The sequence below is a fragment of the Brachyistius frenatus genome, unplaced genomic scaffold (genome assembly GCF_029030835.1).
Source record: "Brachyistius frenatus isolate BFR_SWC_R1_liver_20210118 unplaced genomic scaffold, ASM2903083v1 Contig_478, whole genome shotgun sequence".
In the NCBI taxonomy this organism is placed as follows: Eukaryota; Metazoa; Chordata; class Actinopteri; family Embiotocidae; genus Brachyistius; species Brachyistius frenatus.
In genome coordinates, this window is record NW_027211077.1 from 52,501 (window position 1) to 77,500 (window position 25,000).

A 25,000-nucleotide genomic window follows, 5' to 3' on the forward strand; every position below is an offset into this window, starting at 1 on the left:
TGTGTGTGTGTGTGTGTGTGTGTGTGTGTGTGTGTGTGTGTGTGTGTGTGTGTGTGTGTGTGTAAGAGAGTGAAAGTGAGTGAGTGAGTGTGTGTGTGTGTGTGTGTGTGTGTGTGTGTGTGTGTGTGTGTGTGTGTGTGTGTGTGCGCGCGTGCCAGCGCACGTGCTGCTATCTGTGAGCTAATTTGTTCGTGCTTAAAACAGTGTGTGATGTGGAGTCTACATATGAGAGAAAATGAGCTCCAACCTTGATCATTTTACATAATTCAAAAATGTGTGTCTGTGTGTGTGTGGTGTGTGTGTGTGTGTGTGTGTGTGTGTGTGTGTGTGTGTGTGTGTGTGTGTGTGTGTGTGTGTGTGTGTGTGTGTGTGTGTGTGTGTGTGTGTGTGTGTGTGTGTGTGTGTGTGTGTGTGTGTGTGTGTGTGTGTGTGTGTGTGCTACGCCTGTTAAACAGCTGATGTGCTGCAGACACACCTTTAGATCTGTGGGAGGAGCCTGAACCTAGCAGGCCCGGTGTAGGTCTGTGGGAGGAGCCTGAACCTAGCAGGCCCGGTGTAGGTCTGTGGGAGGAGCCTGAATCTAGCAGGCCCGGTGTAGGTCTGTGGGAGGAGCCTCAACCTAGCAGGCCCGGTGTAGGTATGTGGGAGGAGCCTCAACCTAGCAGGCCCGGTGTAGGTATGTGGGAGGAGCCTGAATCTAGCAGGCCCGGTGTAGGTATGTGGGAGGAGCCTGAATCTAGCAGGCCTGGTGTAGGTATGTGGGAGGAGCCTGTGGGCGTTCCTACTCTAACAACAGCAGCACTCAGTGTTTGTGCAACACATTGGAGACATTCACATGGCCGAGGATCAGCTGACAGCAGCCCGGCGGGGGCCGCCCACTCACCTGCGGTGTGAGTTCCTGTTGCTATTGACATGACCCCGTCCAGTGCAGCCAGGAGTCGGGCACTTTAACACATTTTCATACATGGCAAGGACTTTGACAGACAGGAGAGGTGAGAGAGACAGCGAGGGTTAGGAGCAGACAGCAGAGTTATCAGCTCGACGGTTAGACATGCATACATCATGGCTGCACACGCACACGCTAACGGGACAAAAAAACTCACCACATGAGCAACAACACATTCATTGTGGCGTCAGACGGAGACAGGAAGTGTGTCGGCAGCGGGAAGTGAACATAATTTAGCTTAATTGTGAACCGCCTCAGTTTCAGGTTCCGAACTACAGAAAACATTTGAACACAAAACTAAACGTGTTTCCTTTTTGATCGGCTCTGATCGGCTCTCTGTCTGCAGTCATGTGACCCGTGTAATCCTTTCCTGCTGCAGAAACACAATCTGGTTTTCCTTTTCGATCAGAGGTCACTTCATGACGTTTGATGAGATGATGCAGAAGTCGGTCGTTCTCTGATGATAAACGTGGTTTCTTCTTCCTGTTTATTATGTTACAGCAATATTACATGTCCACATATGTTTGTTATGCTTTAGCGACATGTCCAACATCTACACTTTTGTTCTGTCTGTTGCAAGAACATTTATTATTCATATTTTACCTAATTGCACTCTGCATGATATTTTCTATTTAAGATGTGCATTCTTTACTTCAGTAAGTTTTGCAGCTCTGCAACGTATTCCATCATTTAATGAAGTATTTTCAAACCATCCTCCCATTTGTTAAAAGGTTACGGCTGGATGTGTTACTTAAAACTATAAACTGTCCTCTGGGAACTTTGAGAAAGGTTGTGACATCCTAAATATGGTAAATATCATTTGTTTGGAGGGTCAAAATGATATTAAATTGAGAATTCTGCAAATCCGTAGTTATCAGTTATGTTTTGTAAAACTACTCTTTAATAATTTTTTTTTACTTTGATAGTTATTTAAGTTCAGAAAAAAATAAATATAACATCAAACTTTTTTAGTTGCATCGTAAGTCTTTGAAAAAGCCGCTGCAGTATTGTGAGTATTGTTGCTGATGGATTTGTTTTCCGTTCTGTTGTAATTTACAGGTGAGACACCGAACGTCTCCTCCAGCTGATCTGAGGTCGCTGGCAGGAGGAAGCAGGTTGGGATGTTCATACGTGTTCTCATGCAGCATCATGCAGTTCAATGGCAGCAACACACAAGACCAGCAACAGGTGAAGGAGGAGAAAGGAAACCAAAAGGAGGAAACCAAAAGGAGGAAACCAAAAGAAAAAGTCTGTCCGGTGCCGCAGGAAACACGAGACCAACTGATAACAGAAACAGCTTCGTCCTGAGTGAGTCCATCATTTCAATCATTTTGAGACTAGAAGACTTTCATTGATCAGGAACCTTAACGACACATTAATCAATATTAACCTGTCGTCGTCCGGCCGAGTCAAAGCGCATCGAACACGTCCAGCACAACAACACAGACGCAGTCATGCAGGACAGATGCATGACGGAGGACGGCCAACATGCCCGACAGTCTGGCTCTCTGCCACAGTCCATCCAACAAGTCATTTAAATCTCTTCAATCCAAGTCTCACAACCCCAAACACCGACTTACAGTTACTGTGAAGCAGCCAGGACATTTTATTGTCCTCAGTGTTCGTGTTGTCGGCTCCTAATCAGCTGTCAGACATCGAGGTCTCAGGCAGAAATACTCTGATTGGCTGAGTTAAACCTTTTACTGGATTAGTTACCCTCATTTCTAATTTTATAGTCGCACTCAGGTTGTTACTACCTGGAATGAGTTATTTTCATTGTGTTACACATCTGTTGCAGGTTTTCAGGAGGTGAAACCAGATGCACACAAACAGCGATTTGCTGAATTTACATAGTTAATAATGGATTTTATTTTAATGTCATTCAGTGGCGATGGTGGTTTTGCAGACGTTTTGCCTCTGATCTGTTCATACTTCAGCGGTGGATATCTGAATATGGCCTGATACAACCGTCTCAGCGTATGTTAACTTTTATTTAGAGAACTTAATACAGAAAACATTAGTTCAGGGTAAAATCAGAAACTGTTATTTTCTTTGTAGTTATTTATAATCATTAAATTACATTTGAGGCATCATTTCAGAAAATAAATGTTTGTATACGGTGTATATACAGTATTAGAATATTAGATAGCATATCAATTACTCCCTAATATCATCAGTCGGGCTTTATGTTGAATTTTGTTCCTTCTTTGCTGTATAACTGGTATTTTCCAGTTTTGCTGGTTAATGTAGTCGAGCACAGAGAATGTTCTGAGGTTTAACTCGGCCAATAAGATGATTTCTGCCTCCACGGAGGCTCCGCCTCCTAGGAATAATCGTGAAATTAAACCCCCGACGTCAGAGTTCTGTTCTCGCTGAAATGACTTGTCGGACTCTGATTGTCTTGGTTTTTAAAGCAGGGTGCGTTTTCAGTGATAACATCCGAGCAGAGGGACCTACTCTCCGGCGGGACTCGGTCTTTGTGGGGACACCCGGACAGGCTGCGGTGATGCGGGTACAGACCCGTCACGTGACCGGTGCCGTCGCAGCCCGGCGTCGGACACTTGCTCTCCTTCTTATCCCCTCTGGAGGAGTCTGGGAAGGGACGAGAAAATGAGACGAAGGAGATGATGAGTCCACAAGTGACCAGCGTCTCAGTGTCCGCTCAGTTTGTGAAGCAGTTCTGGTCCTTCTGTGGCTGGAAGCTTGGTTCTGTGGTGGAGTTGTTTAGCAAGGCAAAGGGTTGCATCATCTTACAACAGAGATAGCTAGCAGCTACGTTCAGGGCAATCTGACTGTTTTTTTTGGAGCCAGCCCCTAGTGGACCTCAGTGGTAATGCAGTTTTGGGCATTTTTGTGACCATTTTTATTTACAGTCTGTGGTCCAAATGTGATTAAACAGACAGATTTAAGGGGTCAAACGTTTCTTTTTAGGCAGCAAAATGTCAGAAATGTTATGATTTCCATCAAACAAAGTTTGGGCTCAGGAACACGAAAATGTAACCTTCGTTTGTCTACGAAAAAATCTGACTTTGAGTGAAAACTCTTAAAAGATGAAAACCATCAGGAAACAAAGCAGTTTCTTTAATGTAACTAAAATCTATCCTTTCAAAATAAGAGTGTATTATTTCTGTATATCGATCACAAATGATACTATACTTCACTATACTGTTTGAATGGGAGTCTATTGGCGCCAGCCCCTAGTGGCCCCCAGTGGTACTGCACTTTAAGGCATTTCTACATTGGCTTCACTTTTTAGACCTGAAGACGTTGTCCATTTTCATACAGACTCAGGCGTCCTGATGAAAGACTTCCTGTCCACTAACGCCATCCGACGGGTCGACAGAAGCGTGCTGTGTGCTAATGAAGCGGTCCGAAGCCCGTCTGAATGTGTTGTGAGGACGATAACTGCACAGCGCCGACTCCCTCCCAGTGCTGCTGGGATGAATCGGAGTGGATTTAGAGAAATAGGCCGCAGATAGCGTCCCACAGATGAGATCTGCTCTCCTAACGGGCCGTGCAGATTGCCATTACTCATGCCTGACAAGCCGGCCGTCTGATGTTCCCACACCGGCCTATTTTAACAACATAAACTGCTGTCAGTGGAAAACCATGCATCTGCAAAAAAAAAAAAAAAAAGAAAAAAAAAGTGTGTTATTCCTGAAAGCAGAAAATGAGTGGCCATTACTTCATGTGAAATAACATAATGGGGCTTTAACAGGTTTAAAGAGCCCAGGGGTCAGAAAACTCATTCCATCCAGAGATGTTCCAGCCGGGGAGGAGGAAGGCCGACGTTAAAGTTACAGTTATCTGTTTCTTTGCTGCTACAGCACCGATAGCCTGCAGCTGCTGCAGCATCGAGGGTTATAACAAGTCAGATAAACCTCCTCCCTGCTGACCCGGGGTCAGATTTCTGGCGTAAAAGATGGATCCGGTTAAACGTGAAGTGAGAAGGTGATCTGGAGCTGGCAGAAACCATGATGGTTGTTGAGCCGCTGCTGTGTTTACTGATGTGGTTTGATGGTGTGGAGCTACAGAGGACTGACTGAACTAAATCTGCTTCGCGGTAAAAATAGTCCTGGCTCAGCAAAACAAAAAAAACTCCTGGAAACCGTTTCTTCTTCCCAGATGTGAAACATTGGTGTGGACGGTGTGGATGGAGAAGCACCGTGGACAAAACTAGATGAGTTCATTTAAATGTGGAACGTTTGAGCTCCAACAGCAGCAGCTGTTAAAACCTTCGTACCTTCAGATCATTCGTTGTTGCTAAACTGCTCAGGAGACCTTTAGACTTCTCCGATTCTCCATCAGTGTCCGACGTGTGTGACGGTGTAAAATGAGCCTCCATGCTGCCGTGTTGCAGCGGTGCTGAGTGCAGATGGATGTCGGCCCGGTGAGGGTCAGTGTGGTCGGTGCTGCCTACCTTTAGGGTAGTACGCCCTCTTCAACCCGTCGTGCTGCATCCTGGACCTGCGCTCCTCGGCGCTGCTGCTCAGCCTCGGGCTGTGCTCGCCGTGGCCACGGTGGTGATGGTGGTGGTGATCCCGGCGGGGCATCGCGTGCTCCGAGGCCATCCGGTCCCTCATGACCTTCGCCCTCTCCGATTCCAGGGCGATGGCCTTCTCCAGCAGCGACAGGTTTCCCTTGGCCATGTCGAAGGTCTCGTCGGAGCGGTCGGAGGCCACCGACGTGGTGTCCTCGTCGCCCTCCTGGCTGCAGCTGGTCGGGTAGCCGCGGGACGCCGGGCTCAGCTGCTCCTCCAGCTTCATCAAGTTCACCATGTCGGAGTAGCTGCGCTCCAGAGCCCTGTGCTCCTCCTGTGCCCCCTGCTGGCAGCTGTCGTATCTGAGAGGTAGGAAAGAAGGAGGACACGGGGCGGTCTGGTTCGTCAGGCGGTTACAGGTCAGAATCTGTTCTGTCATGCAGCAGGTTAATAAGATAAATTACCAGGACGGTCTATCAACAACAGACGAGATAGAAAACTGAAGCTATGTTTGAACAAGATGGAGAAAGAGGTTCTTGGAGCGCTCCACCTCCATCACCATTAAAATGATTCTAACGAATAAACACCGTAATAATGTTCCAAAAAACGACTCGGTGACATTAATGTTCGTAATGGAGCGCTTTAAAATTGTGTATTTTTTAGTTTTTCCTAATCTAAATACTTTATGCTTCTCTGCCAGCGGTGCTGTTAGTGCCCGTGTTCATTTCTACTAGCAGTGGGTCTGGATTTTCAAGTAGTTATCAATAAATAATCTAATTGTTTGTATGATTAACGTCTTGTCCAATTTCCCTTGTTTTCCTAGTTGTGATGTGTTACAGCCACCAAAAGGTGGAGTTCATGCACATCAAAGCTGTTTGTCGACTGCCATTAAACAACAAAAGCAACAGAAGAGCATGTTGCCACCAGACGCTGGTAAGACGTGTGCAGCATTGATTAGATGCTTCGCAGCGGACAGCAGAAACATGCAGACATGTCTACCGCCATCACAAAACGAACTAACTCCCCCCGAAAAATAAACGAAGATGAGGTGCAGTCAAACTCTGCAGGTAGCGAGCAGATCATCAGTCTGACACAGCTGCACACCGTCATTAGAGAGCGAAGCAGAGAAAACATTCCTCTGTTTGGTCCGAAGAAGGTTTTTAAAGTTTGATGCTATTTGTTGAGTTCGAGTTTACGTCGTTAGCGAGTCTTCTGTATGTCCATACTGTTTTGCCTTGAAATGCCCCCCCCCTTAACCCCTCTACCCCCCCCCCCACACACACACACACACACGCTTGAACAACAACACATGTTGGCAGTCATTTTCTCGTTCTTTCAGAAGAACAGCGCCCTCTTTCTGTGGGCTGTGGTACCTGCTCAGGTGGTGCAGCATCTGATGGTCAGCGGGGTTCTGCAGCTGGAGTTGGTGGTGGAGGGCGTGGAGGGCGGGGTGGTCGGACGGCTGCGTGTCGCTCAGCTTGCGAGCCAGATCGAAGCACTGGTTCCTCAGACACTCCAGACTGCTGAGACACACCTCCTCCTCGCTCTCCTCCGCCTGACCTCTGACCCCGAGGCAGGGCCGCCCGTTGGCGTGGCCGCCATCGTCCAGCATGGCGCCCTCCGGGTATCCGTCCTCGGGCAGCATGGCGCCGTGACCCTGCGCCAGCAGCTTCAGGGAGTCCACCGTCTCTCGGACCACGTCGCTGTCCAGGTCCACGCTCAGCTCGCCCTTCCTGTCGCCCTGCTCGCTGCCGTCGTACTCGTCCTCGTCCTCGTCCTCCCCGCCGCTGTTGGACGAGTTGCTGTTCATCTCCGACTCCGTCATGGCCTGGTAGGCGGCGTCCTCGGCGATCTTGCCCAGGTTGAGCAGCGACTTGGCAACCAGCTCGTCGTAGTTCTCGTAGTCCTCTCCGGTGCCGGTACCGGTAACGGCGCTGATGGCGCAGCTGTTGTTGTTGTCGTCCTTCTGAATGGGAACGAGCTTTGATTGTCCGCCGGGTTTGTAGTGGTTCTCTGCTGGGAAAGAAAAGAGACAAACCTCGCTGGCTTTACATTGTTTGAGCGTCAGCAGAGTCTCCTTCTGTGTTCTACTGTCGACGACGTGAACAGCTCAAATCAAAGAGGAGAGGATTCATTCTGCAGATAATACGACTATCTGTTCATTTATGGAGTCACAGTCGTGGAGATGAAGCTTTTACTGCCTCTAATCGTCTCAGCGATGCTGATGAAGCCAGTTTTTTCTCATATATCTCTGAATATATTATCTGCATCCCTCCCAATTATCATCCACTGTTTACTCACAAAAAACCTACAACCAGAGCTGCAGCGCCGCCGAGCTCGCTGTGGGTTTTGGGGACAGAGACGACGAATGAGAGCAGAGAAATTCAAAGGGAGGCGTGTGAGGTGCTCCGATTCAGGAGCCATAAATATCCTCAGGAGGAGAAACCGAGGCAGAGCACATGTGACACGTCCGCCGAGACGGGGGGGGGCTAATAACTCAGCACAGCTCCTCTCACGATTATTCGTGAAGCGCTGTCAGAAGCGATTGAGGACAAGAGGGGGGGGGCATCTGGTCTACCAGAGACTCGCCTCAGCAGCTCTCAGTCCTCTGATACTGCAGAGGCAAACTGCAGCAAAGACTGGACCTGAGTTTGACCCAGAACCTCCAGTCCTACGGTCACTCAGCCACACAAGGAACGCAGAACAGATTCTGCATTTCATAATGACACGACTGCCGGCTTGTGAGAGGCAGGTGGTTCGCTTCAGTTCTCATCTTGTTCTTGTTACAGTCGTAAAAACACAACGTGGCGGGCGTCTAGAAGCCTCAGAGGCTAACAGTTTACAAGCTAACGTCTCTACACGGTGAACACGACATCATCTGAACGCAGTGTAATATTTCATGAAGTCTCAGAATCTGATGAGTCACCAAATATGGTCGCGGTCATGTGATGAGCCAGAATTAACAGAGTTTACTTCTTAAACGTGACCATTCCTTTGGATGGATATTGGTTTTGATCTGAAGCCTCAATTATCTGACAAACAGAAACACAACAGAAATGTGTTTGTTGTGTTTCTGTTTGTTGTGTTGAACATGTGGAAGAAGTCTCACAACATCACAAGTTTCTCCTACAAACTAGTTCCAGCTGTCTGAAAGGAGGAAGCAGTGAACTCACCCTGCTGACGACTCTGCTCCTCTTCTTCCTCCTCCTCTTCCTGTTCATCCTCCTCGGCCTCGTCCTCCTGCTCCTCCTCATCATCGCCGTCATCCACTTCTTCCTCCTCCTCGTCTAGCCCCTCCTCCTCCTCCTCCTCCTCCTCCGCCTGCTCACCCCCCATCGCTGCGTCCACCCTCCCCACCTCTATCTCCTCCTCCTCCTCTTCTTCGTCCTCCTCTTGCTCCTCGTTGTCCTCCGAGAACTCGTCCTCCACCTCCCCGTCCTCCCCCTCGTCTCCTTCTCTTTCCCCGTCCTCCTCCTCTTCGTCCTCCTCCACTACCTCCCCCTGCTCCTTCCCTTCATGCCCCACCTCCATGGCTTCGTTTTGGAAGCTGATGTAAGAGCCTCCATCCTCCTCCTCCTCCTCCTCACCCGGGCAGGAGGTGAGGAAAGGCCTCCTCTTGGCAGCGGGCTCCAGCGGTTGTTTTTCCAGAGCCTTCCTCTTCTTGGCCAGCGGACATCCGTAGACGCTGCGTGGACAGAACACACACGGTCAGAACCAGAACACACACCGACCCGTCAGAACCAGAACACACACGGTCAGAACCAGAACACACACCGACCCGTCAGAACCAAAACACACACGGTCAGAACCAGAACACACACCGACCCGTCAGAACCAGAACACACACGGTCAGAACACACAACACACACCGAACACACAGTCAGAACCAGAACACACACACGGTCAGAACCAGAACACACACACACACCAGAACACACACCCCGTCAGAACCAGAACACACAGTCAGAACCAGAACACACACCGACCCGTCAGAACCAGAACACACACGGTCAGAACCAGAACACACACCGACCCGTCAGAACCAAAACACACACGGTCAGAACCAGAACACACACCGACCCGTCAGAACCAGAACACACATGGTCAGAACCAGAACACACACCGACCCGTCAGAACCAGAACACACACAGTCAGAACCAGAACACACACTGACCCGACAGAACCAGAACACACCGACCCGTCAGAACCAGAACACACACAGTCAGAACCAGAACACACACCGACCCGTCAGAACCAGAACACACACCGACCCGTCTAGATATCTAGATAGAAATGAAAGGGGTCTCCTTCCCATCCGACGACAAGAAACTATTCAAACAAATCTGGTTATTATCACGATTGTAACATCATATTTAATATTCACAACGGTCTTTACAACATGTTTATTACTACATGCGATCTGCTTGCAACAAGTAAATGAATGTTCTGCTGAGTCAGAGGTTTTTTCTGTGTGAGGACACGTGAATCATGAGGGTCTTGTGAGGGTCAAAGGTCAGCGAGCTGCGAGTCCCTGCGCTGCGGTTCATGTGTGAAGAGGATTTTCACAGAGAGCTCTGACTGAGGAGGAAAAAGAAAAACAAAGCTTATTCAACCGGGGCCTCAATTATGCAAATCCCATAATAGTCATTAACTGTTGGGAAAATTCTGCTTTAATTGCTCCAAAACAGCGAGCACAATTATACACGGCTTTAATGCCGATTTTAGGAAATCAATTAGTCAATTTCCATATGAAAGAGGATGGTAGAGGAGGAGGTGGGGAGGAGGAGGTGGTGGAGGAGAGAGTGGGGAGGAGGAGGAGGTGGAGAAGGTGGAGGACGAGGTGGAGAAGGAGGAGGAGGTGGTGGAGGAGGAGGAGGTGGAAGAGGTAGTGGGGAGAAAGAAGAGGGGAGGAGGAAGTGGGGAAGAGGAGGGGCGGGGGAGGAGGATGAGGGGAGGAGGAGGTGGAGTAGGAGGAGGTGGAGAAGGTGGAGGACGAGGTGGAGAAGGAGGAGGAGGTGGTGCTGACACAAACCACTGTGGGTTCATTGAACAAATATAAACAATAATATAAACAAAGCCTTTGTTCTCTTTAATGATGTAAACGTGTCCATCAACGTTGTCAACACAGACTGGATATAAAACTACAGACTGGATATAAAACTACAGACTAGATATAAAACTACAGAATGAATATAAAACTACAGACTGGATATAAAACTACAGACTAGATATAAAACTACAGAATGAATATAAAACTACAGACTGGATATAAAACTACAGACTGAATATAAAACTACAGACTGGATATAAAACTACAGGCTGGATATAAAAATACAGACTGGATATAAAACTACAGACTGGATATAAAACTACAGACTGGATATAAAACTACAGACTGGATATAAAACTACAGACTGGATATAAAACTACAGACTGAATATAAAACTACAGACTGGAAATAAAACTACAGACTGAATATAAAACTACAGACTGGATATAAAACTAAAGACTGGATATTAAACTACAGACTGAATATAAAACTACAGGCTGGATATAAAACTACAGACTGGATATAAAACTACAGACTGGATATAAAACTACAGACTGGATATTAAACTACAGACTGGATATAAAACTACAAGCTGGATATAAAACTACAGACTGGATATTAAACTGCAGACTGGATATAAAACTACAGACTGGATATAAAACTACAGACTGGATATAAAACTACAGACTGGATATAAAACTACAGACTGGATATAAAACTACAGACTGGATATAAAACTACAGACTGGATATAAAACTACAGACTGGATATTAAACTACAGACTGGAAATAAAACTACAAGCTGGATATAAAACTACAGACTGGATATTAAACTGCAGACTGGATATAAAACTACAGACTGGATATAAAACAGACTGGATATAAAACTACACACTTACTATAAAACTACAGACTGGATATAAAATTACAGACTGGATATAAAAGTACAGACTTGATATAAAACTACAGACTGAGTATAAAACTACAGACTGAATATAAAACTACAGACTGGATATAAAACTACAGACTGGATATAAAACTACAGACTGGATATAAAACTACAGACTGGATATAAAACACAGACTGGATATAAAACACAGACTGGATATAAAACACAGACTGGATATACAACTACAGACTGGATATAAAACACAGACTGGATATACAACTACAGACTGGATATTAAACTATAGACTGGATATTAAACTACAGACTGGCTATAAAACTACAGACTGGATATAAAACTACAGACTGAATATAAAACTACAGACCAGATATACAATTACAGACTGGATATAAAACTACAGACTGAATATAAAACTACAGACTGACTATAAAACTACAGACTGGATATTAAATTACAGACTGGATATAAAACTACAGACTGGATATAAAAGAGTTCATATCTTCAGGTCTGTAAAATGGTTCCGATCCAGAAGTGTCTTCAGCTGCAATACCAGCGAGTGCCACTAGAGGTCGGCTCCAAAAAGCCTCCGGCTCCATAGACTCCCATTCAACTTCTGTCATCAAATCCAAAGTGAATAAAATGTGTCCATCAGTTCTCTCGGTGTTGTTAGCTAAAGTCACTCCTTCTTATTAGTTTTCTGGAGGTCCATCTGAAAATAATCCCTCATTCATTAGAAAAGAAGATTCAAGAAGACCTGTTTTTGGGGGCGTGTCTGTTTGATTGACAGGCCTGCGGTGCAGTCAGGTTACAGCTATCGGTGGGCGGGACGTAGTATCGTCATGTTTCCAATCAGATCGGTCAGATCCACCGCTGGCTCCTCCCCCAGCTCGTCCAAATATGGTCACTTCCTGCTCCAAACTGCTCCGAACTAGCAAAGATGGTGACGGACAGAATCTGAACTGGAGGCTTCATAACGTTCACAAACCAACGATGACATCACTGATGGTTGATGACATCACTGATGGATGATGACATCACTGATGGTTGATGCAGTTTTGCAGATGAGGTTTTGGAGCCAGCCTCTAGTGGGCCTCTGTGGTATTGCAGTTCATAGCACTGCCACATTGTCCTCACTTGACCTGGAAATCCATTTTTATAGACAGTCTATTATTTTGTAGTGAACTTTACTGCCATCTACTGGATTGTTAGATGTACTGCTTTTAGTCTAATGTTCCATCTCACAACGTTGATGAAAGTTAAAAATAATTTGTGTTCCTGCCCTGTGACTCCGATCCTCCTCCAGCAGGTTTCATAATAATCTGAGCAGCTGTATTATTTGTGATTAATCTTTAAAAACATCGACAGACGGAGAACAGAGATTCACTCGTTTCATTCTGTAACTCTGCAGTTTTTCCTCCCTGATAACAACCGTCTCCTCAAATGATCCCTCCATCTCCTACTTTACAGCCTGCCAGCCTTCCTCTCTGTGTCAGTGCATGTGTGTGTGTGTGTGTGTGTGTGTGTGTGTGTGTGTGTGTGTGTGTGTGTGTGTGTGTGTGTGTGTGTGTGTGTGTGTGTGTGTGTGTGTGTGTGTGTGTGTGTGTGTGTGTGTGTGTGTGTGTGTGTGTGTGTGTGTGTGTGTGTGTGTGTGTGTGTGTGTGTGACCTCGGCCACCTTGCTGCCTCCCGCCAATTAAAATTCCAGTGGTAATTAAAGTAGATCAGAAACGAGGGAACGCCGCAGACAAGGGCGAGAGACTACGCATGGTAATTATGTGGAGTGGGGGGGGGGGGTTCAGCCTCTCTTCAGACTGACGGGCTGCTGCAGTCTGGTTTGATGCATTACAGCTGATTATAATAATGAATATGAATCAATATGAAGATGTGCAGCTCAGTGACGGTCTGAACACTGTTTCATTATCACCAACTGAAACATCAGCTTCTACAGATGCTGGTTGGCCATTATTCTGCCTTAAGTGCAGTCCTGTGGTCCATTATTGTCTCTTTCTGGACACCTGCGGTCCATTATTGTCTCTTTCTGGACACCTGGGGTCCATTATTGTCACCATGACAACAACTGCAGTCCATTTTTGCAGCTATGAAGACACCTGGAGTCCTTTACTGTCTTAGGAACACACCCAGATGTTCATCATTATCTCCATGAGGACATCTATGGTCCTTGTTTGTCTCTATGAGGACACCTGGGAGATCTTGTCTCTACGTGGAGACAGGTTGTCGTTCACCTGCAATACATGAACCCGAAGCATCACTGCTGTTGCTACGGTTACCTGCAGTTTAATATAGTCTACTTTGAGCGTTTATTTAGACCAGAGGCCAACATCTGTTAGCCAATCAGAGCTGGTTATTTACTATGACTGCAGTATAATCATTATTAACCAATGAGGTGAGACTAATATTTTAATATTTGTTCACATTTTCTTATAAACTATTTATGTCTTTATTAATTATTTAAATGTTTAGTTTGCTATTTTAAATATTCATGTGAAACATGTTTGTGTGTGAATATCAGCTGCAGTGTGATAAATAAATCTCGGTATGTTTGGTTTGGTGGGATCGTTGCACCCGCAAACATGCCCGCGCTCATCACCGTGGCAACGCTTTTGGCGCCAAAGGTGGCGGTGGGGATATATATAAGAGGCTGGGTGGTGGCAGCAACGGGAGGGAAGAAGGGAGGGAGGGAGGGAGGGAGGGGTGTTAATGTGGGCGACACGATGTTCACATCCTATACTAGCGGTTGCCATGGGAGACAGGCTGCATCCCTCCTGGTCCTCATACTGCAGCATCCGCACAGTGCTGTCGCCATGGTGACATCCTCCAGAGAAAAAGAGAGCTGGTGGTGGTGGTGTGTGTGAGGTGGGGGTGGGGGGGACAAAGAGACCTAGGGGAGGGAGGAAGGAGAGTGAGAGGGAGGGAAAGAAGGGAGGGGGGGGAGGGAGAGAAGGAGAGAAGGAGGGAGGGAGGGAGAGAAGGGAGGGAGGGAGGGAGGGTGACTCTGAACCCGACCATCTCCTCCTAAACTCCCTCTGTCGCTCCGCCGGCGTCTCTGCTGCCGAGGCATCGATCTCAGAGACGTGTTGTGTCTCGGTGTCCAACAGAAGGTCGGTGGTCTTCTGGTCTTCTGGTCTTCTGGTCTTCTGGTCTTCTGGTCTTCTCAGCGCCAACGACTCCCATGAAAACCTTCTGGAGTCACATGAGCCTCCAGCTGCATGTAAAGTCCATCCTGATGTTCATCAGCACAGCATGTACTCATATTCATGATGTGCTGCATTCACTCCTTAAACTGCTGTTGCAGCAGCTTCTCTTCTGATTTACAGATATTCGTGTCTTTGCATCGACTTTGAGTGTAATCGCTCCGTAGAAAATAATTTGCTTCGTGTTGGGTCTGAACACACCAAACGTTTGCTGCCCTCTGTGGTCAATACTGGTGGGATTTTCAAAATAAAACTTGAAGTAATCGTCCTCCTGAGATAAACAACAGCAGCAGTCATCTGTGGAAACATCTAATAATTACATATTAGGAGCAAATTAGGAAGTAATATGACGTCAAAAAGTTTGTGGAGGTTGGAGGTCGGTACTGAAGCACTTTTTATTCACAGAAAAAAAATTAATTTGGGCCTGATCTCATAATTATGACATACTATCGAATAATCAACAGGGTAGTGGTTCCAAAATGCACCACTATACAGACTACAGACTGGATATAAAACTACAGACTGGATATTAAACTACAGACTGGATATAAAACTACAGACTGGATATAAAACTACAGACTGGATATAAAACTACAGACTGACTATAAAACTACAGACTGACTATAAAACTATAGACTGAATATAAAACACAGACTGGATATAAAACTACAGACTGAATATAAAACACAGACTGGATATAAAACTACAGACTGAATATAAAAGAGTTCATATCTTCAGGTCTGTAAAATGGTTCTGATCCAGAAGTGTCTTCAGCTGCAATACCAGCGAGTGCCACTAGAGGTCGGCTCCAAAAAGCCTCCGGCTCCATAGACTCCCATTCAACTTCTCTCATCAAATCCAAAGTGAATAAAATGTGTCCATCAGTTATCTCGGTGTTGTTAGCTAAAGTCACTCCTTCTTCTTAGTTTTCTGGAGGTCCATCTGAAAATAATCCCTCATTCATTAGAAAAGAAGATTCAAGAAGACCTGTTTTTGGGGGCGTGTCTGTTTGATTGACAGGCCTGTGGTGCAGTCAGGTTACAGCTATAGGCACGGCTGACAGTGGTTGCCACTTGTTTTTGACCAATTAGAAGCTTTTTAGTGTTTTATATTTAAAATAAATGAATGATGAAATATGAATTTCTTTTCTTCTCTGCTGCAACAAAAACAAACCGAAGTACCGAGTACGTTTCAAACCACGTCGCTGATGTGTGTTTTGTCTCTGAGTTTTGTGTCTCCGTCCTGCCAGCCCTTCTCATTATGTCGACCCGCCGCTGTCCTCAGCCGTGCATCTTCCGTGCACAGCGGCCCTCCCACACACACACACACACGCACGCACACACGCACGGACACACGCACGCACGCACACACGCACGCACACACACACACATGCACACACGCACACAGACTCCACTTCAAATACCACAGAGACACTTCAAAATAACCAGTGAAGACCTCAACCAGGGATCTGATTTCATAATGGATGTTAAATACAATTTCCTTTATTTTAACTGAATAATGAAAAATACTTCAGTGTTCTTTTCTGCATTATTCCCATTTTAGATTCTTTGGTATGAAGTTGTAGTATTTAGTAAAAACCAGGTGTACGCTCACTTTCATTTATATTTCAGTTCTTTTATATAATTTACAAGGTTTTTACTTATTGTCAGAAAAATGCGATTTTAAAACTATAGCACCTGATAGGAAGAATATAATAATGTTAAAAAACTGGAGAAGCCTGCTGCTTTTGTTGGTGATTCCTGATTTCCAAATGTGACGGAGATGTCGGCCGGCGTGACTTCACTCCACCAGACTGGTTTTCTGTCTGCAGCCTCGTGGAAGAGGCCGAACTCTGAAACGGAAGCCGACGGACGTCTGCAGCCGTGACGGAACGTTTAACGTCGCTGGGGTTCGTTTTCTCAGCAGCTGAGGGAGACGGCAGACCGAAGACAAACCCCGAGGCTCCAAGAAAAGGTTTCATCATTCAAATGTTTTCCAATGTTATCATATTACATTTACTGAGTTGAGGTTTGTGCGTGATGATCGAAATGTTTCACACAGACGAAGGAAGGATTCATTTCCTTCATTTGATGTTTCTAATTCACCATTTTTTGCACCTAAAATTGTAGCTTTTACATCAATAAGAAACAGAAATCCCGACTTTAGGTGCTGATGACGGAACATTTCTTCTAGTTTTACTCGCTTCTTGTTCCACTGGAATTTGTTTCATGTCTTTATCTAGTGATTTAAATGTTATTTTACTGCAGCGTTTGCAGCACTCAATTTGTTTTTTAATTTGTTGTTCAAAATGAAGTTTTGAAAAGTGTCTCTTCAGGTACAGATTTCATACTTTTAAAGTGTTGCCGTGGCTGAGCCGGTGATGTGTTCTCATTAACAGACTCTCCGTACAGGTTTGAGGACGTCGTCAAACCTCAACTTCACAGACGACATCAAAAAATTGCCTCAAACACAGAAAATGGACCAAACCGCTAAAAGTCAACGGGTCATTTAACCACGCAAAGAACTTCAGAACAGATGTATGAAATATCAGCTTCAGAACAGATGTATGAAATATCAGCTTCAGAACAGATGTTGAAGTGCTGCTCCTACCTGCGGTGTCTGGCGTACTTTCCGCTGACATGGCCGCTGCCGTCACAGCCGGGAGTCGGACAGCTGAGGAGGAAACACACAGTCAGAACAACTACAGACTTTTATTCTTCTTCACCATCACCTGGAAGTTTCTTTTTGTTCGGAACATCCAGATAACGGATGTAAAAGTCAGAAGTTTCTACCACATTCTTCACCATTGAATTCGTCCTTTGAATCCAGCCTGACTGGTGCTGCTTTACTTCCTGTCTGTAGTTTCCAGACAGACAACAGCGCTGATGAAAGAACTCATCTTCAGGAAGGCCGACACCGACGAGTGTCCTCTAAAAGTTGAAACTCGCTCGACTATTTTTGTTTTCTTGCAGCTCAATATGACGGCATCATCCACCAGCAATATGTTGGCCAATCAAATCCAAGCGCGCTCTGTTAATATGCAGCGGCACGCTGTCTCTGCTGTAAATGACTGCAGATGTAATGACTCTCCACAGATGTGAAATCATCTGGAAACTGCTGGAAAAACCTGGGAGATCCTACTTGAACTGGACTTCTGGGATTGTGTTTCTTTCACTTCGCAGCCTTTTCCATGTTTAAACGGGCCTGTTGTCAGTCTGCCGGGTTCATAACCGTGAGGAACAGGAATAAACCCTCGCTGTTACTTTCATCCGGCTGTAATTCATCTCCGTCAGCTCCTTCTGTCTGGAGCCTGTTGGAGCATCGTGGCTGCAGATTTCTGTCTGAGTCACGCTGCTGCTGCAGCTGGTGGTGATGGTGGTGGTGATGGTGGTGGTGCTGGTGGGGTTGCTGGTGGTGCTGGTTGTGGTGATGATGGTGGTGGTGGTGATGGTGGTGGTGGTGGTGCTGGTGGTGCTGGTGGCAGTGATGGTGCTGGTGGTGATGATGGTGCTGGTGGCGGTGGTGGTGGTGGTGGTGATGATGGTGGTGGTGGTGGTGATGGTGCTGATGGTGATGGTGGTGCTGCTGCTGGTGGTGGTGATGGTGCTGGTGGTGGTGGTGGTGCTGGTGGTGCTGGTGGTGGTGGTGTTGGTGATGGTGGTGCTGCTGCTGGTGCTGGTGGTGCTGCTGGTGGTGGTGCTGCTGCTGGTGATGGTGGTGCTGCTGCTGGTGATGGTGGTGCTGCTGGTGGTGGTGCTGGTGGTGCTGGTGGTGGTGCTGCTGCTGCTGGTGATGGTGGTGCTGCTGGTGGTGGTGCTGGTGGTGCTGGTGGTGCTGGTGGTGCTGCTGGTGGTGGTGCTGGTGGTGCTGGTGGTGCTGCTGCAGCTCTCAGGCAGGAACTCACGCTGCCTGGCTTCAGGGACCCACGACCTCTGACCTCACGCCGCACAGCTCCTCCCACCCTCCACCCACCCTCCATCACCTGATCTATACATCCGTGACTGCGGGCTAAAACGAGAGTTGCACGAAGACCGAGGTGAAGATCACGAGGCAGAGGAGGAGGAGGAGGAGAAGGACGAAGGGTAAAGAGGACGAAGGCGGGTAATGCATGGAAAATAGAAGTAATTGGAAGAAGACACAGGAGGAGAGGAGAACTAGACAGAGAGGAGGTGAAGAAGGAGGAAGAGATGACAGTTTAAAGGAGGAAGAGGAGGACGAGGAGAAGGAGAGAAACGCAGGAGAAGGAGAACAAATGGTGGAGAATAGGAGGAGGAGGAAGAGGAGGCGGTTTGTTCAAGGTGAAGCAGCTCATCAATCAGTGTGGGAGCTGAGACCGATAGCCTTACATTATTGATCCCAGCTCAGCTCAGTGAGCGAGTGTGTGTGTGTGTGTGTGTGTGTGTGTGTGTGTGTGTGTGTGTGTGTGTGTGTGTGTGTGTGTGTGTGTGTGTGTGTGTGTGTGTGTGTGTGTGTGTGTGTGTGTGTGTGTGTGTGTGTGTGTGTGTGTGTGTGTGCGTGCGTGAGATACAGATTCAAACCAACATGGTCAAATTTAACCTGAAGTCTTAAAACTCCAAAGTGTTTTTTGAGAAACCGTTTGTGTGATGTCATCGCTACGACACATCACTGATGACATCACTGATGACGTCACTCTGACGCGTCGCTAACGGGAAACTGAACTATTGGAACGGTTTCATTGACGTCATATTTTTGGAACATTTTCTTCAGAAAGGATTTCACAGATTGATTTTAAGACCAAAAACGTCTGAATATGAACTTTTGTGGTTTAATGGAGACGACCGTTAATTCTTTAAAGTAAAACTATTTGTGAGCGTCGTTTGAATGATTTGTGTCTTTAGCAGGAAGCAGGTTGAGTCCCACGTACAGAAGAACGATGGACACTCGTTTCTTTATGACCCATATTACCTGTCGGGACCTTTTGTCTCCGGTGGACCTTCAGTCACCTTTAGAGCTTCAGCTCACTTCACAAAACATAGCAGGCGCTCTGGCATCTAGATCTCTATGCTGTCCTTTTCTCTCTCTGCTCTCCTCTCACCCCGACCGGTCGAGGAAGATGTCCTCCTCCTCTGAGCCCGGTTCTGTTGGAGGTTTCTGTTGTAACGACTTCACTGTTAAACGCCCTGAAATATCTGACGTTGTGATTTGGCGCCATATAAAGAAAATTGAATTGAATTTGTCCCGACAATGTGTCCATCAAATTTGGACATTTCTTTTGCATCAGTGGAACTTTTGTCCCAGTGGCGGCGCCAGAGGAAAGGTCACGGGGACATTGAGGACATCAGCGGGCCGTGGACAGACGGACATGGACGGACGGATGTGGACAGACGGATGCGGACGGACGGATGGATGTGGACGGATGTGGATGGACGGATGGATGTGGACGGACAGATGTGGATGGACGGATGTGGACGGACGGATGTGGATGGATGGATGTGGACGGACGGATGGATGTGGACGGATGGATGTGGACGGATGTGGACGGACGGATGTGGACGGACGTATCCCACAGCTGCTCGTCGCTGCTCTGTGATCTGAAGCTCCGCCTCCCACTGAGCGGACAGATGTCACGTCTTCATTGAGCGATTCAAATGAAGTCGTGGAAGAACGTTTCATTTCACAGCTCCGTTTGTTTTTGTCTTTTCCGTCCAAACCGCCACATCGCACCACAAAGACAAACGTTTTAGCTCGTGTTTGTGACATGAGATGAGCGACTTCGAAGCGTCCGGCCGGAACATTTAAATTCCGGCTGAGTTTTGTGCTCCTTCGCTCGGGTCTCCCGGGACACGTTGGACACGTTGTTTACAGTAGAGCGCCGACCCGGATCAGACCGGGTCCAAACATAATCTGCTGCACACGCCGATGTTTGTCAGTTTTACTAAATGAGATTAAGTGAAGCAGAAAGTCGTCCGTCCCTCAGAGGCAGAAGAACCTGCTCGCTGCTGTTCCTCCAGTCAGGACGCAAAACAAGAAGAATGACTGGATACGATGTTCCTGTCATCTTAAGGTGGAACTGACAGCATCCATCCGTCGGTCCAACTCCTGACCTCCTACAGGTCCAGAGGACCGTTCAGACCGAACCTTCAGCACCACATTTCAAACCTGCAGCTCCTTTTAAACTTCCTGCGAGTTTACGTGAAAACATCTCAGCAACGTCTGAACTGACGGCTTCTCAAGCATCTTCGGAGATGTTGCAGCGTTTTAAAAGCTGAACGATGACGTGAACGTGAGTTCCTGTAAACAGCTGCAGCGGAACATCTAAATGAAGACGCTGTTGAACGGAGCCGCCCGTCGCTTCGGGTTTATTCACGCCGTCATCTCCAGACTTCAGGTTTCTCCTTCTTTGTCCGGAGCGGTTCCGTCGTTTCGAGAAGTTTAGTCTCCACTGAGAAGCAGAAACAGCAACTATCAAGAGAGCTTCATGTCTTCAAGACAAACTGAAGAGCTGGTCGTCTCCTGTCAGCGGACGGTTGGTACCAGACGACCGTCCTGTCAGAAGACTTCCTTTTGTTCTTAAACCTCCATCTGCCGACTGACCGGCCGAGTCTCGGGCGACATCGTCCTCTGAGTCCAGCTGAGACGGTCGATTCTTTGGTCTGAACAGGAAATCCAGATGTTTGAGGGAATCCTGATTTAACCTGAAGCTGGAGCGTCTCCAGCACACTGCACATGTAACCCTGTGGTCTCCGAGCTGAGACAGGATGGATCAACTTCTACAGATATACAACTGATTATTAGCAGCCGAAGATTCTTTGATGACGATCAGAATAATAAGATGGAATAAAATGCTGAGTGTGTGTTTTCCTACCTGAATAACTCCTGCGTTACAGCTTCCACGGAGGCTTCGCCGACAAACAACACAGACGTGAATGTTAGAAGTTCAGAGAGCCAACGATGATCAACACATCTACTTCAGATTAGTATTTATCTGTTCACAGGCGGGTGTTATGAGGAGGGGCAACTACAGTTCCAATATTTTATATATGATTTCTGAGTTCCATTTTTCTTATTTTGATATATCAACAATAGAAATCAGGCAGATGAAGTCGTACCTCGGACTCCTTTGGATCGTGTTCGATGGCGTTTTTCAACTGCATTCACCTCCATCTGCAGACGGAAAGGAGAGTTTAGAAAGACGTGTTTTGGTTCATATCAGATATTAGGAGTGTTTGCTGTGCGGCAGTGAAACCAGCTGGAACTCCTCAAATCTCTGGAAACACAAAACCTTCAGCTAACGGCCTCCTGCAGCGGCTGGAACCCTGAACGGCGCCGCGTTCAAATCCTGTTCGTTTTCTGAAATCTCCAATATATCAAACTTGGCACTGAACAGAGGCAGAAGAAAGCCAACATGGCCGTCTCACTTCAGCCAGTCTATTAATAAACACTTTGGCTTTTTCGTGCTAAAATCATAAATGCTTGATTACCAACCCGCTTCGACAGCTAGAATCTGTCCACGTCCCGACATGATGAACATTAGCGGTGGTGAATATGGAAATCTTTTCCGTCGTCATCTCGCCTCACAGATGATGTGAAAGCAGCAAAAAAAAAGACTTAAAACCAACCAGCGACCACCTAGAAACCACTTTCTGTAACTAAGCAACCACCTACTGATGCCATAGCAACCATACCGACCATGTGGAGGAAACCTGTACACACCCACAGCAGCAAGAGTTGAAGTTGAATCTAAATGAGCAACATCAGAAAACATTCGTCCGTCTGCCGAAAAATCAACACGTTAGAAAAAGTTGTCCCGAATGTGTCGCGTTGCTACGAGCTAACGTCGACAGGTCGCCGAGACGCTCCACCAGTTCTTCGGTCGGTCGGTTGTAGTTGTGTCGGTTTAGTACCTGGCTGCAGCTCGCTGTGGGAACACCTGGACCTGAAGCTGAAGACGTTTCTACCCAACAGACTCAGACGCCGTCCTCCAGACTCATGACCTGCAGGAACAAAACACAACATCCGTTGTGTTGAAGTTTCTCTGAGAAAGACGAAGAGAACCATGAACGAAGATCTTCTGATGACATCATCAGGGCTGGAGATGTGAAGTTTGATTGATGCGGTCAGTTCGGTGTTTCACACTCAGACTCTCTGACCTGCAAACACATAATCAGGCCGGCAACATGGAGGTTTGGTCCCTGAAGGAGGAGAAGATGCTTTATGGACATTTTTCTGCAGCAGAATGTAAAAACTTAAAGATTGCAAACTCAGCATGATCAAATAACATGCTTTTATTTTGAAAAGAACCTATTGCACTGCTAAAACTATTGCTACAACCCTGACACCACTAAAATGTTAATACAACACAAATCCCATCCAAATAAAACTACACGAACACATTTTATAACTTTTTGAGATGGTAAATAACAAAAGAAACGTCCATTGGTGTGAAAGAACCAGAGAGCTGCCAGCGTGCTGCGAGCTCTTCCACGCAAACAGCAACATGAAAGTGAGCGAACCAAGTTAGAGGACGAAGACGTGAGCTGAGCTCTCAGCTGCACTGCAGCTCGGGGGTTTGCAGCCTTAATATAAATGTAAATTGTGGACAGCCTCGCCTGAACTCTCAACCGACTCCCATTATGTTTCTCTGCATACCGAGGCCGGGTGCATCTGAGGCCGCCACTCTACTGAGCACGCTCAGAAGCACCGACATCAAACATCTTCGCTGGCGCTGCTGTGAAGAGATCAGCTGGAACAAAGATATTCCTCCAACATCCCTGGAAACTAGATGACTGAGTGGGCTGCACGCTTAGTGTGTGTGTGTGTGTGTGTGTGTGTGTGTGTGTGTGTGTGTGTGTGTGTGTGTGTGTGTGTGTGTGTGTGTGTGTGTGTGTGTGTGTGTGTGTGTGTGTGTGTGTGTGTGTGTGTGTGTGTGTGTGTGTGTGTGTGTGTGTGTGTGTGTGTGTGTGTGTGTGTGTGTGTGTGTGTGTGTGTGTGTGTGTGTGTGTGTGTGTGTGTGTGTGTGTGTGTGTGTGTGTGTGTGTGTGTGTGTGTGTGTGTGTGTGTGTGTGTGTGTGTGTGTGTGTGTGTGTGTGTGTGTGTGTGTGTGTGTGTGTGTGTGTGTGTGTGTGTGTGTGTGTGTGTGTGTGTGTGTGTGTGTGTGTGTGTGTGTGTGTGTGTGTGTGTGTGTGTGTGTGTGTGTGTGTGTGTGTGTGTGTGTGTGTGTGTGTGTGTGTGTGTGTGTGTGTGTGTGTGTGTGTGTGTGTGTGTGTGTGTGTGTGTGTGTGTGTGTGTGTGTGTGTGTGTGTGTGTGTGTGTGTGTGTGTGTGTGTGTGTGTGTGTGTGTGTGTGTGTGTGTGTGTGTGTGTGTGTGTGTGTGTGTGTGTGTGTGTGTGTGTGTGTGTGTGTGTGTGTGTGTGTGTGTGTGTGTGTGTGTGTGTGTGTGTGTGTGTGTGTGTGTGTGTGTGTGTGTGTGTGTGTGTGTGTGTGTGTGTGTGTGTGTGTGTGTGTGTGTGTGTGTGTGTGTGTGTGTGTGTGTGTCCTATATGTCTGGATTGGTGCTGTGTGAAGAGAAGAGGAGCTTCCTGCTGTTTAGTATTCAGTCCAACACTCTGCTGTCTGCTACAGTGTGATGCAGAGCTCTCCTACACTAAGACACACTCCGATATACAGGCATGTACCCTCACACACACACACACACACACACACATACATACAGACACACACACACACACACACACACACACACACACACACACACACACACACACACACACACACACACACACACACACACACACACACACACACACACACACACACACACACACACACACACACACTCACACACACACACACACACACACACACACACACACACACACACACACACACACACACACACACACACTAAGTCATGTAAGGTCTGCACACTGTGCTGTAGAAGTGTAGAAATGTTCGCTCTGTTTCGGTGTCATTTCTTTTCAGTCTATTGTCCCAGCTGTTCAGAAGCCTGTTGGCTGCAGCGCCCCCTGCAGGTCAAAGCTAGAACAGCACCTCCCACAGGAGATGTTATTTTTCAAATTGCTCTGATTATTTTCTAACCATGATGATGCACAAAACAATTATCAATTATTGTCTACATGGAGACATCTTCGACTATTACAGCATCTGTAGGTTTCAGTTTGACCCCTGCTCAGCTCAGTTTCACCGGACAATTACCTGCTAACAGATGCTGAATCATCAGTGCCGTTGCTATGGTTACGGGCCATTTCATATCCACGGAGTACCGACTGAGAGCGGTGGAACCGTTGAGCGGGTTCTGCATGTCTGAAGGGTTCCCCAGAAATAATTTAAATCATTTCTTGTTTTACTGTGATGGAACAGTTGGAGCGGCTTGTCCTGGTTCTGGTTCTGGTTCTGGTTCTGGTTCTGGTTCTGGAGGTCGACATG

General features: G+C 46.9%; 1 protein-coding gene across 9 annotated transcripts in view; it reads right to left on the minus strand.

The window, feature by feature from the left end:
- The window catches only part of myt1la (myelin transcription factor 1-like, a), a 58,244-nt gene that overhangs the window by 24,454 nt on the left and 8,790 nt on the right, over positions 1-25,000 (minus strand). For 5 of the 9 annotated variants that reach the window (XM_069687628.1, XM_069687632.1, XM_069687634.1 and 2 more), the window contains exons 2-10: positions 22,459-22,548; positions 21,664-21,718; positions 21,420-21,453; positions 17,204-17,266; positions 8,600-9,111; positions 6,800-7,442; positions 5,367-5,788; positions 3,404-3,538; positions 884-974 (exon numbers count right to left, since the gene is read on the minus strand). In XM_069687628.1, the coding sequence (XP_069543729.1) occupies positions 884-974; positions 3,404-3,538; positions 5,367-5,788; positions 6,800-7,442; positions 8,600-9,111; positions 17,204-17,266; positions 21,420-21,453; positions 21,664-21,718 (1,955 nt within the window). In that variant the 5' untranslated portion in view covers positions 22,459-22,548. The remainder of the gene's footprint in view (positions 1-883; positions 975-3,403; positions 3,539-5,366; positions 5,789-6,799; positions 7,443-8,599; positions 9,112-17,203; positions 17,267-21,419; positions 21,454-21,663; positions 21,719-22,458; positions 22,549-25,000) is intronic. The other 4 variants (XM_069687631.1, XM_069687635.1, XM_069687630.1 and 1 more) reach the window with 2 other exon arrangements.